Source organism: Haemaphysalis longicornis, unplaced genomic scaffold (genome assembly GCF_048455015.1).
Source record: "Haemaphysalis longicornis isolate Haplotype H1 unplaced genomic scaffold, Haemaphysalis longicornis Haplotype H1 scaffold_5, whole genome shotgun sequence".
NCBI lineage: Eukaryota > Metazoa > Arthropoda > Arachnida > Ixodida > Ixodidae > Haemaphysalis > Haemaphysalis longicornis.
Window position 1 is genome coordinate 40,907,172 of NW_027526385.1, and position 14,414 is coordinate 40,921,585.

Sequence of the window (14,414 nt, forward strand, 5' to 3'; positions counted from 1 at the left end):
ACTCATGAGTACTCAATTTGTAGTACTCACGAATAATCAACTCATCTGCACTGTTAGCTAGGTCGTAGCTGTAATGAACAACTAAGTAGAAAAAATACATTGTTTAATTGAATAGAAAAACACAGGTTACACATAAATCAGGACAGAGGAAAAAAAAAGTCTGACGCGGTGCACTGTCGTTGGGCGACTTAGTGCGCGAAGGCAAGTACATGTGAGAAAGCGAAACGGAACGTAAGCACTCGCGTTGCGTCTGGCGTCTCCTCTTGTTCTCAGGCCGGGTCGGGCTCAGGAGAGCTCGGGGCTTAACGGTGCAGCCATGGCCGAAAACTGCGTTTTTCTGCGTGTCTTCGGGTGGCAGCTTTTGTCGTCCGTTTTCTTGTTTGCACTACTGTTTGCACTACTGTACTCAGGAGTGCATATACTCAAGAGTGCAAGCACTCGCAAAAACTGTATTCATGAGTATTGTACTCATGAGTGCTGTGTACTTATAAGTACTGTGTACTCATGAGTACTGTGTACTCATGAGTAGTCATACTCATGAGTACTGTGTACTCATGAGTAGTCATACTCATGAGTACTCAAACTCATGAGTACTCATACTCATGCATACTGTACTCATGAGTACTGTACTCACGAGTAGTGGACTTACCCCTGTACTCACTCGTCATCGTACTCACTGTTTTTTTCTGGGTGTGTGATCACTCATCATCGTACTCACTCGTGAGTTTGAGTACAAATGAGTACAAATGAGTGTACTCACGAGTGAGTACGCCGACCTATGTTCCTGACATCTATGACAATCGGGGGAAAAGCGCCCTGGGTAGCAACAGCTATACACCAGTGTGTTTGTATACGAATGGGTCTGTAGGAGTCGCGAGACCCCCGAATGCCACTTACTGAGATGGGTGCGTGGGTGGGAAGCGGCCCGGCCTAAACGATAATAACCTGTAATGTCACTTTATGACATGGAAACGAGGTCCGCATCGGATGTGCCGTCTGCTCGGTCGGTAAAGCCTCAAGTGGCTTCGTGCGCAGACTCGTTTTCTGTAAGGCCGGAGTGGGCGGGGGTCCAAATTAAGTTGACTTTGCCTGTCCGGTTTTCGAGGTGGAGACCAGAAATTAGGATTGCGGACGCCTTCCATGATATGTGTCCTGGTGAGAAATTTATAATCGTTGGCTTGGAGTCGCCGATGATCGTCTTGATTGTTATGGAGGCAGCCATGTCTGGAGCAATAGCTGCCTTTCTAGGACACCGTGGGGATGCCTGCCTTGCCCTGGATAAGAAGATAGGCAAGCTCTGCAGCGCAGAGACACCGAGGCTGTAATTAAAAAAAATGTTTTACACCTGTCGGAACACACATTTTACACACTCTATTGAGGGCATCCTGGTATGGACACTAGATGTACGGAGCACGAAGTAAAGGCATGGGAAAAAGCCCAGAAACAAGGGCATCGAAAATTGAATCGCGGGAATCATTAATTATGTACTCATGGTTGAACCGAGCCTGTAAGAAGCGTTACGTGTCAACCATTTCTTTGGGGATACCCCGCGGACTTCGAACTGCTTCCACAGACTCAGAAGACATCACAATATCACGGAGAAAATGTGCAAGACGTGTTTGCAGGAGAGCTTTCAAAACGGATGTTGAACATCTAGAAAGTAAAATAAACGATAACCACGCGGCTAAACAAAAGGGTGAACGAGCCCAAGACCTTCTCGGCTTACCGAAGGTATTCATATATGTTATGCTAATGGCTCGTGCTAGTCAACAATCGACTACCCTAACCAATTCACCATCTTTCTTCGGTTTGTCAAGGGTCCCCTTTATCCCCACTCCTGTTTTGCTTATACCCAGAACCATTATGTATGCGCATAATATAGGGCATTATTGTTACATGGTTTACGCTATCATTCTTCGAAATGGAAATCTTAGCTGATGTCAATGATGTCGCTTTCGTTTGTACTGACAATGCAAGTGTGGCGAATGCTCTTGCCAATACAGAAGAATTGTGAGGCTTCAGGTGCGGCCCTGATTTTCGAGAAAAGCTGTGGATTTTGGTTGGGAAAATGGGGAACGGCACCCGATTCCTTAGCCAGAATCAATCAGAATAGTGACCTAACGTATTTAGGAGTACTCCGTCGCAGTTTCGCAATACTTGCATTGGTGGGAGCAGGCGGTGAAGGTATAAAGCGCCAAGGGAATGACTGGCGTAAACGTCAGCTGTCGATCTTTTCTCGTGCTCCGGTGTGTAACACGGTTCTTGTGACCGGTCTTCTTTATGTCCGGCAGGTGTTACATTGCTCTCGACTCAGGATACGCGCTTTTCACCGAATTTTTGCAACCTTCATTTGGTGTTTGCGCAGTGAGCCAATGCGACGCGATAACCTTTTTCTTCCGATTTTGTGTCGTCATGCCCACTCGGCTACGAGAATGAGTTTCTGCCATTAGGTAGCCCTGGCTGTACCATCAGATGAGGATCAACAAGCCTATGACAGCGTAAATGTCCCAACCACAGCCTTCGTCAGCGCCCGGACGCATTCCTTCATGTCCCCTACTGTTCACCTGCGAAGCAAACTCTGGGTTTCTAGCCTTTTGTGGACGCCGGGTCATAAGACTGCTTCGTCACCCCGGTCTTGACATGTCCCTCTTAGTCTGCCTTAAACCAAAGCAGCGCTTACGAGACCCGGGCTCTACCTAGGCTGTTGGCAGAACTTACTGTCATTCGGGATGGTTTGCAAGCGCTTGCATCCACAGTATAGTGGGGTGAAGCTGGAAATTTTCTCTGACTCAGCGGCTGGGCTTTGATATCTACGTAGTATTGCGCGGTGTACAAGCCTTACTGCATACATTCACGCGATTATGGAAACTTTCCTTTGCCCTGTCCGTTTTTTGTGGTTTCGCCTGGATGCGCTTCCTGTCACAAAGCGTCGGACGCGCCTGCCACCGAAAAGACCTCCCACGGCCACTATCACTTCTTGCAATATGCGCCGTAGAAGAATTGCTGGTTGGAATGGAGAACCTTCGCCGCGCCATGTGTGCTCTACTACCACCGTGGGCACCTCCCCTCTCCAGTGGGCTTGCTGACTCGCTGGGAGGAGGTTCGGCTGCGGAGGCTTCGATTTGGGGTGGCGTTAGCCCCAGCATTTATCCACGCTTGGCCTGCACCCTGTCACGCGCCGTTTGCGGCCACCCGCTCCTTCTGTGTGCTTCCTGCGTCAGAAGGGGATGCTGAACGCCTGTTGTGGACTTGGGCACCTCTTAGAAACGCTCAAATTCAACATCTCTGACGCATAGTGCTTCATCTGGGAAGACGCCCACATATTAAGCGTTAGATCTGGGGGCCCCAGAACTGGTCACTTCTTCCACTTTTGCGGGAAACGGGTGCATTGTTGTACCTTTGAAAACTTTCTGTTATGCCGTGGGGTAATCTCTTGCAGAAAAAGAAAAGCATTGCAGTCAGTTAATATGCCAAAATATTTTTAGAGGACATCATGCCAATAACTCCAAACTGACTCCACGGAATTTATACTTACGCGTTCATACGATGCTTAAGGTTTGGATTCTAGACATAAAAGTTTCGTGTGACAGCACCTGCCTTTAATATTTTTGTCGAAACAACTGAAGCGCCAGGAAAGTTATCAATTAATTCAGGTAGCGCATTAGAAATAAATTACAAAAAATTATCCTGAAAGTTGCGACACGTCGCATTAAAGCAAAACAATGATTTTTTGTGTTCTAGGGTAAAATGTAACAAACTGTTTAAGTAGAGGAGTAGTAGACACCTCTTACGAAACAAAGAACAAAAATTTGTTTACCGGAAACCTTATCCCTAAATATCCGAACTTCAGGCATAATTCCCTTTATTCCTAGACATGTACTCCGCATATTAACATACGAGCAAAAAATAAGGGAAGGAAAACATTCTAATCAAGCATTTATTGTGCCTTCAAGTTCCTATTTCGACGGGGTTCTGCCAACATCAGCTATCGGCACCTTTTCAGGTGGCGGAAGATAATTGATGTATGTTTAGACAGTCTCGACAGCAGCAATGGCACAGCTCAATGAAAGCGTTCCAAAAATCAGAAATCGGAATAAAGCCGGTTTTCCAGATGTGGGAGCTTGCTAAGAAACATTAAGGTGTCAAGTTGCCTGTGAATTCTGAGAATTTCTTCGGCTCTCATGTGCTTTGTTGTAATGATACAGTTGTGTATAACCCGCATCCTGATTTTGGCTGCAACATAAAATAGGGACGTTAGAAAGGCTGATTATTGCAGGGAGATTCATAACTTATGAATTGATTGTGAGGTTTAACGCTCCGAGGTTTACACCTCAGCTATGTGGCGCGGCGTAGAGGATGGCTCCGGATTAATTTTGCCACTTGGGGATCTCTAACGTGCGCCGAAATCTCGCACAGACGGGCGTTTTCGCTTTTTGCATCAATGGGAAGTGCGACCGCCACGGCCCAGAACCCAAGCCCATTCCTATTCCTAGTGTACCCAAGCCCATTCCTATTCTGCGCCGGATTTTTCTCTTGTGGTTGGGGTCGGCCCTAACAGCCTGTACGAAATAGTTATAGTGGCTTACTTGTTTTAGCATTTGGTTACATCGGCTAAAGAGCGTGTTTATGCCATTCTATTCCGTTACAATATATTCTTACGAGAAGACGATGAAGAAGGCAATGCAGCTTGGCTTTTTCATCCCTGCCTCCGACGACGAAGAAGCTACTTGGGTGGGCGCAGCTTGGCCGACATGTAAATAAGCTGTAAATACATCGTTCAATTGTCTCATCGTTCATGTCGTCTTTCCTGCCGCCACGAAACATTATTTATTCCCTTATTTCATTATATTCCAGCCTTTATTCAAGTATTACATTACAGTAAAGCTCGCTTATATCGAACAGCTCGAGGATTGTAAAAGAGTTCGATAGAGAAAAACTTCAATACAGAAAGTGAATGAAAAAAAAAACTTGTATGAGAGCAATCTTGCCGACGGAGACACGAGCTAACGCTGAGCTCTTACCACCCTGCAGTTCGCTATTGATACGACACTTTCTCGGAAAGAAAACATTAAATTTATTGGGGTGGAAGAACTGCGTGAGTGTAGCCTTCTTCTGGGAGCACAACGCGTTGCTGGTGACTGCTTGCTCCACGGTATCTAAACAGTCGACAAGCACAACACCGCTGTCCTCAATGGCGCTGCAGTATCGCCGTAGCAGGGCCAAGGCAGCGACGGCTTCACTCGTGCTCGGAAGCGGTGCGGAATCTTCGGCGTCTTCGACAGAGCGGGGACAAGCCTGGATACAAGCGAATAACGGCGAACCCAGCGAACCGAGCAAGTGCGGGCAGCGAGTGGCGCGGACTTGAAGTTCGGTGACACCGTAGCCCGCAGCGCCCAATGAGGCGCTTTCGGCTCCAACGGCATACAGCGGCATGCATGCGTGGAGCTGGTCCACTCTGCCACGGCTGGTTTGGACGCGCTGGGGCTCGCGCGGGAGTCGCAAGCGACACCCGCGCCACCGCCACGCGCCGATGTATTGCGGGAAAGCCTGCCGCATGCGTAAAGAGACCGAAAAATCCCGCGTGGGAGAGTTCGATATATCCATTGTGAACAAAATCGCGTTCGATATAAAAAGTGTTAAATGCATCCAATTTTTACCACAAATATAAAAGGGTTCGATATAGGCAATAATTCGATATATCCATGTTCGATATAAGTGGGCTTTACTGTATATTTATTCCTATATATCTTCAACCCTATACGTCCAAGTTTACTGACTGTAGGTCCTAAGGCACTTTTTGCAGGTTTTATCCCGACTCCCTGAACAAGAACATGTAGCACCTAAGCCCCAAGTTGCTCACATTTTCCCGGTTTATCCGTAATCCTGCGTTGACCCAGTCAAGGTTCGTGAATACCCCTTCCAGACACGTAGTGAACAACATTGGTGAGATGGTATTCCTTTATCTTACTCCCTTTGTGATAGGGAAATTTTCGCTTTTCGTTAATAGGATTGTCCGGCCGTACATTTTTTACATATGCCGTACAAGATCCTTTTGAACGTCTACAATATTGCCTGCTACTTTCATGCTTCCAATACTGCTGGGGTGTCTACTGAATCAAACACCTTTTCGTAGTGTATAACTTTGTGCGTATAGTGTAGTGTTGCGAATAGTGTATAATTAATTTTGGAGTTCGTAGCGTATAGTGCATAAAACATTTTGATACGTTTTACTCCTATGAGATGCCCGCAGAAAAAATGTTCTTTATGTGGTCGCTACAGTAGCTGCTTTGGCTGAAAAGTGTATTAAAAAATCGAAAACAGCAGCGAGCGTTTACTTGACGTGTTTAACTTCGCAACGTTTTCTTCCACACATCTTATTTGCAGACAAAGCAGAGTGTACAAATGAGTCTAAGTGTTATACGTAAATTGTATGTAAATGTTAGAGGTATTGTTGTTATTGCGTAATGCATAGGGCGGTAATTTTGTAAAATTAGGGAAGTAAAGTCTTGAACTAAAATTTTCTTTACACTAACCCTTTGAGTTTTGAACTTATTTTAGCTTCCAGCAATAATGAAATGTATTGTTGGCTGCTTCAGATGCCAATTTCAAGTTGCTTAGGGAGTCCTGGATAAATGCACTACGGTCGAAATTTGACTCATTATTCAAGAAACCATTTATTCCAGCCCATTTAATTCAAACAGGTTTCCCGGATGACACAAGGAAAAATTCTAGGTGGCACCAGTTCAATCAACTCCATGAGTTTCGTGCGAGGCAACCAAAAAGACTTTGATAGCTGGGAAAAAGACTACAATGCCACTGGTTGGAAATACAGTGATGTCCTGGAGTATTTTAAGAAAATAGAAATGTTTAATATAAGCGACTTCGAAGAGCAGGAAGATGGTGAGCTCAACACTCCATATATATTACTGAAATAAACATCATCTAATTCTTCTCCTTATTCTTACAATAACTACTTCAAAACGGCCTTAAGTCGCAGAAATAAATGTGTGTTTATAACGCGTAATAATTCAAGCACAAGGACCAAGTTTGGTGTAAAAAAGGGGCAACCTTACTAACCTATTAGTACTTATGTGGATCGCAACTTCGGCGCGACTGGCGTGGAATGTCGTTTTTTGGTTCCTATTGGTCTCGGCTCCTGGACCCACAGGTCATTTTTGCCAATTCATTGCTTACTCCAATAAACACCACCCTCCTCTCAGTTCCCGCCTACCAGTTACCATCCGCAGTCGTAAGTATATCGTTTAATAATGTTTTCCCGAAAAATGCTAAGTTTCTACGGCATAACATCATAACATTCATCTGGCTCACCAGTCCCAATACCAATCCAACGTGGTCATTGCAACTGACGCTTTGAAAAAAGACGAGAAGGTTGGAGTGGGTATTTTCTCTCCGGCATTGATCTGGTCTTTTTCATTGCGATTACCAGATTTCATCCCCATATTTTATGCAGAATATCTTGCCGTTCTTCTTGCAATCCTGAAACTTGATTTGGCGAATTCTTCAATGATGTTACTCACCGACTCCCTGTCCATGTGCATGGCTCTCTCCTCAGAAGCTTTACATTCTAGTCTTAAGTATTTTTATTTATTCTTACGTCCCCAGTCACATGCGGGAGATTCGGCTCGTTTGGCTGCCCGGCCACTGTGGGTTAATCCTCAATGAAACCGCTGACATATTAGCTAAAGCAGTTTTAGCTTTGCCGATAGTAGAGGTTCTTCCCCCGTTTTTTGCGTGTTGTCGGCACGTTATCGCCAATACCTGTTGGATCAAGACGCCTCTGATCAGGGTTTGAACACGTCTCCTGTACTTGAACATTTTAGGTACCGCTGGAAGAGAGGTATCTGCTAAACTCGCTTGTGCGAAGTATCGCTGACTTCTTTTCGCTGGGGTGTGCCTCCACCTAATCGGTATCTATATAGGGCAAATCTGATAACCTCCCCCTTGTGCCCCTTTTGCCGAGAAATTGAATCCGAACATTTCTTTCTTTTTTTTTTGCCACCGATTTTCTAACCATCGGAGAAGGCTGCTGGAGATTCCCCTGCTACGTCTTGGACTGTCTTTGACTGTAGCGGTGCTTTTATCGTTTGGGGCCACTAGACCGGGCCGCTGCCATAGGGACGTGTGTAACGCCATCCACTCCTTAATTTCGAAGGCAGCTCGTCTTCAGTGTTAAAAATATTCCGATTAGGCTGGCTTTTATCTAGTTTTCCTAGTCTTCTCTATGTTGTTTTTTCGTGTTTTTTCTCTTTCTCTCTTGAACTTAGACCAAATTCTTTCTTCTGCTTCATTATTTTGCATCGCAAGATTGATCACGATAGAAAAGACTCTTCTTGGCTTATCCCCCTAAATGCGTATGCGCCATTTTTTGGGCCACCACCACCACCACCTGTCCTGTTCCTGTGCCATCACATTCGGGTGTTACGGGCGACACGCACTATCGTACAACTTTTAGGTTTCAATTTAGTTTTGAGAATTTGATGAAGCAGACCACGATTCTCAAAATCCTTTCTCAGTAGCATGTAGTGTTTAAAAGCCTGGTGCTAAATGTTTCCGTTCTCCTGTCAGGCTGAAGGACAATCAAGGCGACCGCAACAATGCAGAGAAGGGTTCGGGGCCCCTGTTCCAAGAGAGATACAGAGAGAACAAATTTTATTCTATGGAGGACCCAAGTCTCGGTCCTAATTTGCTTGTTCAATTCACCGGGTCCACGTAGTACTGCGGGATGCCAGGCTGCCATGTCCAAAGAAGGAAGTTGGAGAAATGAAGCCGTGCCCGTTGAGTTTAGGGGATGTCGCTGGCGTCAGTAAAGTAAACGATGGAACCGTGGGGGATTAGAAAATGAATTCGTTTGGAGAGGGCTTGAACGCGCATGTGCACGACGAGCAGGGTGTCGATCAGGATTCATGTTGCGGGGCAAAGTCTCAACCCGTAAATTAGCGAAAGTGGCCCAAGGAGGGAGTTCTGTTGGTATGGGGGTAAGTGCGAAGTTGGGTAATTAGGTGAGTTTAGAATAGCACGACCTTGGGCCTAAGTCTGCAGACATTCGAGTTGGGCCTAACGATTGCACGCGATGCGTTCCTCAAGGGTACTCTAAATCCCTGGTTTCAAAAGGGTGGCGCCGGGGGCGTGGGAGGGTGCTACCACAGCGATGCGGTAGTGTACGAAGTGAAGTCTCGAAGGACGAGAGCTGAGATGGCGGGGGTTGCAAGTACGGAGTTCTATGCAGTATACTGGACATAACAAAAGCATCGATGTCGCGGAGTAGGTTATGTTCATGTAGTCTAGCTCTTCGGTTGGCCACCCAGCGGTGGAGATGGGAAAGCTGAGTGATCTGATCGTGGAGTGTCTGCAGAGTCGGTACAGAGCTGCCCGCATAATGTAATGTGAGACGAGGATTCGGAGGGTGCCTATGTGCGGCATACGGCTGCCATAAATTTGTACCTGAGGAAGAAAGCGGTCCGGTGCCACCCCATGCTTGTTACTGACTACGAGGAGAGCGGATTTAGAAGGCGAAATAGCGAGGCCAACAGATATGACACAGCCTTGAATGACGTCACACGCTTGCTGGAGAGTGTCCTCCAGTTGGCGCAGGCTTCCCTTGGTTGACCAGAGCGTGATGTCATCCGCGGATATAGGGTAGGAGAGAAGGTCAATGGCATATAATAGTGGAGGAAGCCAAGCTAAAGGGATGTTAAAAAGGGTGGGTGACAAGATGGAGCCTTGAGGGTACCAGCTGATAGATATAACAGGGGGAGGTAGAGCCCGGGATAGAGAAAGATGCGGTACGAATAAAGAGGAAGGAGCGGATGTAGGTATACATGCGAGGTACGCAGTTAGTTTTGGCTAATTTAGCGAGAATGGCAGTGTGCTGAACATTATCGAAGGCCTTATGAATGTCGAGAGAAAGGATGCCAAAGAGCTTAGAGGAGCTGCGGAAGCCGTAAACGTCGTGCGAAATACCGAGGAGGGTATCATGAGTGGATATGTAATGGCGGAATCCAGTACGGGTAAAAGGGAGGGCAGATGTGTGAGAAAGGTGCCATTCTTGGTGGGTCAATGCCACACGCTCAAGCAATTTATCAACAAAAAACGTAAGCGAGATAGAGCTAAGATTTGGAAGAGTGTGTGGTATGCTTGGTTTTGGGATCAAAATAATTTTGGAATGTTTCTAAGACGCCGGCAGTTCGACACTGAGCCAGATGTCGTTATAGAGAGCCAGGATATCTGAAAGTGCGCCGTCAGAAAGGTTGCGGAGTAGTTTATAAGTTATTCGATGTTCCTTGGGTGTCGTATTGCGACGAAGGGTGTTGAGCGCTCAGTGCAGTAACAGAGACTGATCGAGGGGGGACGGAGGAAAGTCTCGGGATGGAAGCGCAGGAGCAGGAATGTGTGTGCTAGTGGGGTACAAATGAGTAAGCGCAGGTCATCTGCTAGTGTGTTAGGATGTTGCTTCATCGAGAGGAGGCTGCGGGGTGCAGGGTGGACCGGTGAGGAAGGTTGAATGAGCGCGCGGAGGAGGGACCAAGCCCGTTTGGTGTTCGTTGCTGGATTCAGAGTCACAGAAAGTCCACCAGTTCGAGCGAGCTAACTGATCCGCGTAGGTCTGAGGTTCTTGTGTGAGCAGGTTTATTAAAGGCCGCAGGCGGTGGTTGGCTTTGTTAGGGCGCCAGCGGCGAGTGAGTGAGTGGCGCGGGTCCCAAACGTGCACTAGATGGGGGTCGATGAAAGGGGCATCGGCTGTCGGGGCGACATATTCAGTGTGCCGATCGTGATTGTGGATGAGGGCACAAAGTACGAAATTTTATCCTTATTGTGCTATCTGCCTCTCTGGCTTCCCGTTTTTTGAGAAGGGAACCATCCTATCTACTTCACTGAGGCTCATACACCACCAAAGAAAGAAAAAAAGGCGTGGACGTTGATTTGCCACTCCTATAACAAGCTTTGACATTTGTCAAACCGGCCGATGACGAATGTTCCCTTGTTATGAACCGCCCTATTTACAAACAGCCTATAACTAAACCCCACGTGACAAACGGATCGTATACAATTACTGGGGAACTTGTTCTGAAATAAATCAATAATCTTGTACAACCGCCCAGGGGTTATTTGAAATTAAGCATCAGCAGTTTAATGTAACAGTCAGCTAGAAAAAAAGGACGCACACAATCCACCAGTGAGTGAGCTGTTGGGGCGAAGCCGCGTAGGCGCTCGGGCTGTCGGTGTATCATGTCGTCGTCTCATGTCATCATCGATGTAGTCACGGTAGTAAACCACGGGGACAGACATTTACGCCTAGCACTAGAACGTAACGCGTTCTAAAAGAACCCATAGAAACACTGGTTTTCCAACGCCTCGCGTTAGAACGCTTCGTGCTTCAAGCAAAGCTGTATACCTCTACCCCAACGATTTATCTTCGTGGGCAAAAATGCCAAGGCGCCAGGACTACACTTATGCACTGCGTGCTTCGCTCTTTCCCAGGTTTTACGTTAGTGGAGACGGCCCTTGATTTTTTTGGTGAGCCGGACATAGCCTTGCACAGACTTCTGCTCAGGGACAGAATGCGGTATTCTAAGCGTAGAACACCACCACTCAGGAAAGAGTTCCGTGGTTCGTGAAATTTATCAGGAGGGGAGGGACCATTTTTTGAACTAAAATGCCGTATTTGAAAGATGAGCGGAATAATTGAAGCATGTGTGACTCCCAGCCTCTAAAGATCGAGGAAGGGGTTCATCTGCTTGAAACTCTCGTCTAAACTCAACACTACGAAGCATACCGAACCAGGAACCCCGATGGAATGAAGCGTGGCCTAGCTTGAAAGGTTTTACTGGCATTTGTGCTGCGGCTTACCTAGCATGGTAGAGGGAGCAGGTGTAGACTTTTCTTAGGGTCTTCCCCAAGCAAGTTTGACGCTTTAAACTACCTTTGGTCGAGACCTCAGCAGTCATTCAGGCATTGCGGGATCAGGGTGTAGACGAGCATCATGCAAGAATAGATATCTACAATTGGTTTACAGCTACCATAGTAGTCCCTAAGGAGAGCAGTAAAATACCTACAAGGAAGGGCGTCAGTCAAGGACAAACAATTTTTCCAATGTTAATCACAGCATGTTTGCAAGAGCTATTGAGAACATTGGATTGGGAACAAGTGGGCGTACGTTTTAAAGGAGAATACCTTAGTAACCTATAATTTGCTGATGACGTTGCCTTTCTAAGTAACTTGGGGACGAATCGCAAATACTGATTACCGCACTGGACGAACAGAGTAGAACCGTTGGCTTGAAAATTAATATGCAGAAAACTAAATAAATGCTCAATAGGCTCCTGAGCGCCCAGTGGTTTGACATTGGTGACGAGACAGTGGAAGTGGTAAGCGAATATACCTGCTTAGGCCAAGTAGTGACCCCGGGCACCAACCACGAGGCAGAGATGATTAGAAGGATAAGAATGGGGTGGAGGGCATTCGGCAGGTATTCTCAGATAATGCATGGCAGGCTACCAGTGTCGCTCAAGAAGAAAGTGTATGACAGCTGCATCTTACCGGTACTCACATACTAGGCAGAAACTTGGAGGCTCAATAAGAGGGTTAAAGGGAAATTGAGGGCGACTCCGCGAGCAATGGAAAGAAAGAGGGTAGGTTTAACATTAAGGCACAAGAATAGATCGGAGTGGGTCAGGGAACAAACGCCTGTTAAGGACATATTAGTAGAAATTAAGAAGATGAAATGGGGGTGGGTAGGGCATGTAATGCGAAGGCAAGATAACTGTTGGTCATTAAGGTTAACAGAGCGGATACCTAGAGAAAGCGTGGCAGGGGGTGGGAAAACGTTATATGGGCAGATCAGATCAAGAAGTTTGCAGTGGTAAATTGGTAGCAGATAGCACAGGACCGGGATTACTGGAAGGAGACGAAGGAAAGGCAGCTGCACTGCAGTGGGCGTATAGACAGGCTGCTGCTGCTGATGATGATGGGGGTGATGATGGTCATCATGAACCTCACCTTCATTCAACATGGCCAAGGAGATGGCTGCGGGGTCTCGGCTTCAAGCCCAACTACCCAAAATAACGTATGTGTTCGCGGAGTACGCATTTGAGGTATCGAGTCCACGACGTCTTTTCACGAGTAAGGGTAATGCTACAAAGTATTTTTACTGTATGGGCGACAGACCGATTGATATCTGTTTTTTAAGCCAGCGCAGAGGCTTTTTACGTCATCCCCCTCACATTAGAGTAACATTATGATTAACAGCAATCTATAATCCATGAAATATCTAGCATCCATCGCTTTCGCATTTAAAGGGCACCCAGCCAAGCGTTACTACATTCGATTCACCTACTTTGAACGGCATGTAAACTTGCTGGACCTCTTTTTATTATTAGGAAAGCAACTGGAAACCCATCGTGCGAAAAGCCGGCATGGTCGTCATTGCACGGTACAGACGTTTGCATGAGCTGTAGAGAAACAAACACGTTAAAAAGCTCAAAACTTGTGTTAAAAAGTCTTGGTAGATAATTTTGATAGAGTAAATCTATTAGCTTCAAAACGAAAAGGATGTAGAAAATTAATGTGTAATCGGCGGGTGACACCAGTGAAGGTAGTGGTGTTGGCAGGATCAATGAAAGAAGAAGATCGGCTGCACTCGCGTGCTCGCAGTGGAGAGTATTCCGCCCTAGGAGTCTGCCACAGGGATATTGTGTCTACCCTTTATTCTTAAGTTGCGGCGACAGGCCGGTTTTCCTGCTAGCTATCTAAACGTTCACACTTATCTCATTTTTGTTCCTAAATCTACTTTTATATTATACATCTTTAAAAAATTCTGTTCTGTATTTTGTTTTCTAAATTTTGGGATCTAAAATATTATGGGTCACATCCTAATTAGGTGCAAAGCTTCCTTGCCAATCTCCTGCGTGGGATTGTGCCATGGTCTGAGGCAACCAACCAACCAACCAACCTATTCCATGGCCACCACGAGAACCGGACGTCTGGTAACTGCTTTACCTGCTTGATCCGCCACACGCTGGGGCCGAAAGCCCGCCCAGGCTCCCGGTTCCTTCCTTCTTGGAGCCCTAACGCCGACTTCGGGGATTTCTGCGCGCCGCCATCACCAAGGCGATCGCTACGCTCGAAGCTCTCCTCGAGGATCCCGTTGCCGCCGAGCACAAAATTCAGGGCTACGCCACCCTCCTCTCTGAAAAGCAGACAGAGCTCCGCCCCCTCGACGCCAAGATCCAGGCTGAACTCGCCACAGCAGGGGACTACGAGCACAGCATTTGCCAAATTCGGGCCCGCGTGGACACCGCCCGATCATCTCCTTCTGCTGTCACCGGTCCCTCGAGCTCCGCTGCTGGTGATCCTACATATGTTCGTACGGTGAGCGTATCCACAGCTCATCCAGC

The 14,414-nt window shown here is 46.8% G+C and overlaps 1 protein-coding gene across 1 annotated transcript in view; it reads left to right on the forward strand.

Annotated features, from left to right (window-relative positions):
- The window catches only part of LOC144138092 (4-pyridoxate dehydrogenase-like), a 236,464-nt gene that overhangs the window by 21,890 nt on the left and 200,160 nt on the right, over positions 1-14,414 (forward strand). Inside the window, exon 3 of the mRNA XM_077670184.1 lies at positions 6,702-6,900. Coding sequence (XP_077526310.1) covers positions 6,702-6,900 — 199 coding nt within the window. The remainder of the gene's footprint in view (positions 1-6,701; positions 6,901-14,414) is intronic.